General features: G+C 43.9%; 1 protein-coding gene across 1 annotated transcript in view; it reads right to left on the bottom strand.

The window, feature by feature from the left end:
- Positions 1–5,000, bottom strand: part of LOC139930342 (diacylglycerol kinase delta) — an 88,074-nt gene that overhangs the window by 4,490 nt on the left and 78,584 nt on the right. Inside the window, 3 exon segments of the mRNA XM_078291597.1 lie at positions 344–433; positions 1,277–1,391; positions 3,671–3,834. Of these exon segments, the coding sequence (XP_078147723.1) occupies positions 344–433; positions 1,277–1,391; positions 3,671–3,834 (369 nt within the window).

Below are 5,000 nucleotides of genomic sequence, written 5' to 3'. Positions count from 1 at the left end.
TGACATACAGAGATACAAGTCAAGTGCAGCGCAGAATAGAAACGTTGGGAAGGGCCGAAAAAAACATAAAAAAACCATAAAAAAAGCAAAGCAGAGAACAGCAGATAAGAAAAGAACAGGAAGGGAACTCGGGAAGAAATTGTGAAATCTTGTGAGAAATGTAAATGACTTTTCCTCACACTGTAAATAAAGCTGGGAAAAACAAACCGAACAAAGACAACAGGGAAGCGGGGAACTGAAACGTGAGACGTCGAGGCTTGAAAAGAGCAAAGAGGGAGAGAAGAGAGCAGGGAAACAAAAGAGAGCGGAAGACAAGGAAGTGGATGGAGGTGCAGCGTGGTACCAGTAGCTTTCCGTCCAGCAGCATCCTGGTCTCAGCCTGGAGAACTTTACTGCTGTTGACGATCTCCACCGCCGTGCTGCGGCTCAGACACTGGACACACACACACACACACACACACACACACACACACACGTTAGAAGACAAATATGGGTAACATATCAGTTTACAGGCCGATTAAATTACTGTTATTACAGCTTACTAACCTGATTTTTAGCACTACCCTCGCATTAGGGACTCAGTAATGCATAAAATAAATAAAGCTACGGATACAGATACTATACACATGAAGTATCAGCTTATTGTCTCATTTAAGTCTCTAAAAGTTTAATTTTCTAAAGTAAAAAGATCAGTAAATACTAAAACATTCAAGTCATTTTCAATAATATCTGTTTCCTCTGCTTTATTTACTGCATGTTGCTGTCTGTGTTTCCCCCAGGATCCTCTTTGCAGGAAGGACATTTCCCAGTGTTTTATCATTCCACTTTAAGTGCTTAGGTACGCTGGTATTTGATATGAATGACTGAATTAATGATATTTGATGACTGGAGTTAGCTAGTACAAGAATAGATAATCCACAAATCAAATCGTGGATCATTTACGAAGACGGGTCACAAAACGGAGCGCTTCTGCACAAAAACACAATTTATGGATTTTTAAATCATAATAGTCGATGAATTAGTTTGACACTCCTAATGAATGGAAGGAGAGATCCTGCTGTGTCCTTAATGCGAGGTTAGCGGTAAATTCCAGGTTAACGGGCCGCGCCGACGCTAAATTAACGGCCTGTGAATTGATATTTCACCCAAACGCATCGCCGAAAACATGCACGTTTCACTTTTTACATCCCTCCCCTTTCCTCGGTCCCATCAACCATCTGTCCATCCATCTGCCCCCCCCCCCCCCCCCTCCCCCCCCCCCCTCCCCCCCCCTCACCTCAGGGCTGGAGGGTTTGGAGGGGAAGGCCTCGCTCAGCACCAACGCGGTGGCGTTGACGGCGTGAGCCAGCTCCTGCTCCACCAGCTTGTGGGTCTTGGCTGCTTCACGGATCCTGGAGGGGGGGGGAGGAGGAGGGAGGGAGGAGGAGGAGGAGGAGGAGGGAGGAAGAGGAGGAGGAGGAGGGGGAGGAGGGAGGAAGAGGAGGAGGGAGGAGGGGGGAGGAGGAGGAAGAGGAGGAGGGAGGAGGGAGGAGGAGGAGGAGGGAGGAGGAGTGGAAGTCAAATGTTTATTATTATTATTTCAACAAGTCGTCTCAATCTGTTGTTGGGACACAAGGCGGCTCTCTCTTTCTCTCTCTCTCTCTTTCAGTCTCTCTTTCTCTCTTCAGTCTCTCTCTTTCGTCTCTCTTTCTCTCTCTCTCTATCGTCTCTCTTTCTCTCTCTCTCTCTCTATCTGTCTCTCTTTCAGTCTCTCTCTCTCTCTCATGGTCTCTGTCTTTCTTTCTCTCTCTCACTCTCAGTCACTCTCTCTCTCGGTCTCTCTCTCTCTTTTTCTCTCTCTCTCATGGTCACTCTTTCGTTCTTTCGCTCTCTCTTTCTCTCTCTCTCTCATGGTCACTCTTTCTTTCGCGCTCTCTCTCCCTCTCTCTTTCGCTCTCTCTCATGGTCACTCTTTCTTTCTTTCGCGCTCTCTCTCCCTCTCTCGGTCTCTCTCTCTCTCTTTCTCTCTCTCATGGTCACTCTTTCGTTCTTTTGCTCTCTCCCTCTCTCTCATGGTCACACTCTTTCGTTCTTTTGCTCTCTCTCTCTCTCTCATGGTCACTCTCTTTCTTTCGTGCTCTCTCTCCCTCTCTCACTCTCTCTGTCTCTCTCTCTCTCTTTCTCTCTCTCTCTCTCTCTCTCTCTCTCTCTCTCTGGCGACAAGCTTCTGTTTGCACACGTTTGGCTCCAAAGTTGTGAGAGTGTTGGATGAATGTCTCTGACCTTCACAGCCACCCAGACTTCTCTCATTAAGAACGGCTCTTTTGTCAGTTTTTCACCGGTTTGTAACCAAAACCAAAGTCGAGCCAAACCAATTAAGACAAACTCAAACCCGCTGTAGATGAGAATATAACCTCCCCCCCTCTCCATCTTTCTGTCTCCTCCTCTCACAGCACTGCAGTGTGTGAGCTGTTGAGTCTAATATCTGAGAGGAGACACCTGTGTGATGCGCATGACCTTATATGGACATCGATCTTCACAGCAGGGGTGTTTCCCATGTATACAGGCTGGGCCTTTGATGCGCATACAATGAACTGCAAATCCTTTGTTCCACCTCCCCTTTCCCCAAAGTTTAGCTTGTAAAATAAATAGGCAGTAAATGAAAACGCAAAGAAAAGAAATGTTGTGAATGTCTTTCCCTGCACTCACATGAGCCTCCATCCAACACCAAACACGCCTACGGTGGAGGGGGAGGAGGAGGATAGCACTCCACTCCTCTCTACAGTTCATCTCCACTTCGACCCCGAATGACTGCACCGTTCCTCCGATTGCTCAGGCTTTTCCATTCAAACTTCTCTTTGAAATACGCTATCTCTAAAGTGGCAGTAGGTGCGAAATTACACACTCCGCGGCTTTTATGGCGCTCTCAAATTCTCCATCTCACCTCTCTCTGCGCGCCCCTTTTCCTCCACTCTTTCTCCGCCTTTATAAGATCTTTATAAAAGCCTCTGTACACACGCTCCTGCTGCGTCTGAGCCGGCGCACGGATCTAATTCAAACACTGTCCCATAAGGGAAATTTCGTTTTGCAGAGAGGATTAACAACAAAAATCCTCACTTACGTCACACATGCCACACAAACAAGCAGCGAGGAAAGTGCCAGCTGATAAGACCGGAGAAGAAGACAACTGGTTTATATGATGTAAAAAAAAAAAAAAAAAGGAGAGAAATAAAGAACGAAAATGGCTCTTCAGTGCAAAATATACGTTTTTAAACGAACACAAGAGGCTTCATCATTACATGAGCAGAACAAGCAATCTAATTGCAGTGGGACAAAGGAATCCCAAAATGCAAAGCGACTCCCCCCCCCTCCTTTCACACACACACACACACACACACTGATGCTTGAGTGCTTGAGTACTTTTACTTTTGATACTTAAGTACATTTTACTGCTAATACTTCTATACTTTTACTTTCAAGTAAAATTTTGAATGCAGGACTTTTACCTTTACTGGACTATTTTTCCATGATGTTATCGTTACTTTTACTTAAGTAAAGGATTTGAGTACTTTTCCCCACCACTGCTGTCCCGTAACAAAAAAAGGTCACAGGTCCAAGCCCCTGTGTCCAGTCAAAATGTCCCGGAGCGAGACACTGCGTCGTCCGAAAAGGTAAAAAAAACGCTCCTCACTTGTTGATGAGCGTGTCGGCCACGATGCCCAGCTGCTGGACCTGAGCGCACTCCTCCTCCGTCAGATACTCCATGGACTGCTGGGAGTTGAGGCGCGGCCGGGCCGTGCGGAAGCTGTCGATCTTCCTCTTGTCCTCCCAGGACTTCAGGGTGCTCTCGAACGCCTGGAGGCACAGGGGCAAAAACAACATGTGACACTTTGTTGATTTGCATAAGGAGATTCTCTTCACTTGCCTGTTTGTAAGGGTGGAAGTAACTAATTACATTCACTCATGTTACTGTAATTGAGTAGCTTTTTTGCGTACTTGTACACTACCAGTCAAAAGTTTAATTGAATGTACTGTTTTTCATTATCTTAAAGCCATTTTGCTCTAAAGGCTTATGCTTAAATGCTTGAAATTAGCTTTTTAGTTGATGCCTATTATATGAATTTCTTTAAAGAATCAAAAATATAAGATAGATTTGATTTGATTTGTTTAACACTTTTTTGGTCACTAAAATGTGGAAAATAGTAAAAATAAAGAAAATTGCATGTCCAAACCTTTGACTGGTAGTGTACTTTTTTGAGTATTTTTTAAAGTCTGCATTTTTACTTTTACTTAAGTATGTTTTTACTGAAGTATTGTACTTCACTACATTTTAAATCACTAACAGAATCAGTAACAGTGTACAGATTTTGTAGGGTCTACATAAGCAAAAGTATCTTATACTCTGAGTACATTTTAAATGAGCTACTTTTTACTTTTACCTCAGTAGATTTTTACACCAGTACTTTTACTTCTACTTGAGTAAAATATCAGCAAAGTAACAATACTTCTACTTGAGTAGGACATGTTGGTACTCTTTCTTTCCCGTTTGTTCCTACTCAACACTAAATCATGCACTGTAACATGTGAACTTGTGTTGACCCGTCTCAAAAAGCATAATGTGTGGAGGAGCTGAAGATGACAAGTTTTGAGAGTGTGATTCAATCGGTACTCGAAAAAAGAAGCATAATAGAATTCAAGAGCCAACTGAAGCCTGACTCAAGGGAGCTCTTGTAGGTTTTTTTTGTGTTTGAGTAGAAATAAAGTGAATCCTCCAGGTAGCAGTTTGAATGAAAGAACAAGGATGGGTAGAAAGAGGTGCAAATAATCAGAGGTGCGTTTTTTTTTGCTCATGCTTTCCACACAAGCGGAGGCTGAGAAGGTCAAAATCTAAAATCTGAACAAAAACAAAAACAGAGAATAGAGACAAAAGGATGACGGAAAGAGACAGAGAGAGACAGAGAGAAAGAGAGAGAGAGAGAGAGAGAGAGAGGGAAAGACGGAAGCAGAGGGTAAAAGAGAGG

This window comes from Centroberyx gerrardi, chromosome 23 (genome assembly GCF_048128805.1).
Source record: "Centroberyx gerrardi isolate f3 chromosome 23, fCenGer3.hap1.cur.20231027, whole genome shotgun sequence".
In the NCBI taxonomy this organism is placed as follows: Eukaryota; Metazoa; Chordata; class Actinopteri; order Beryciformes; family Berycidae; genus Centroberyx; species Centroberyx gerrardi.
This window is presented reverse-complemented; position numbering and strand designations above follow the sequence as displayed.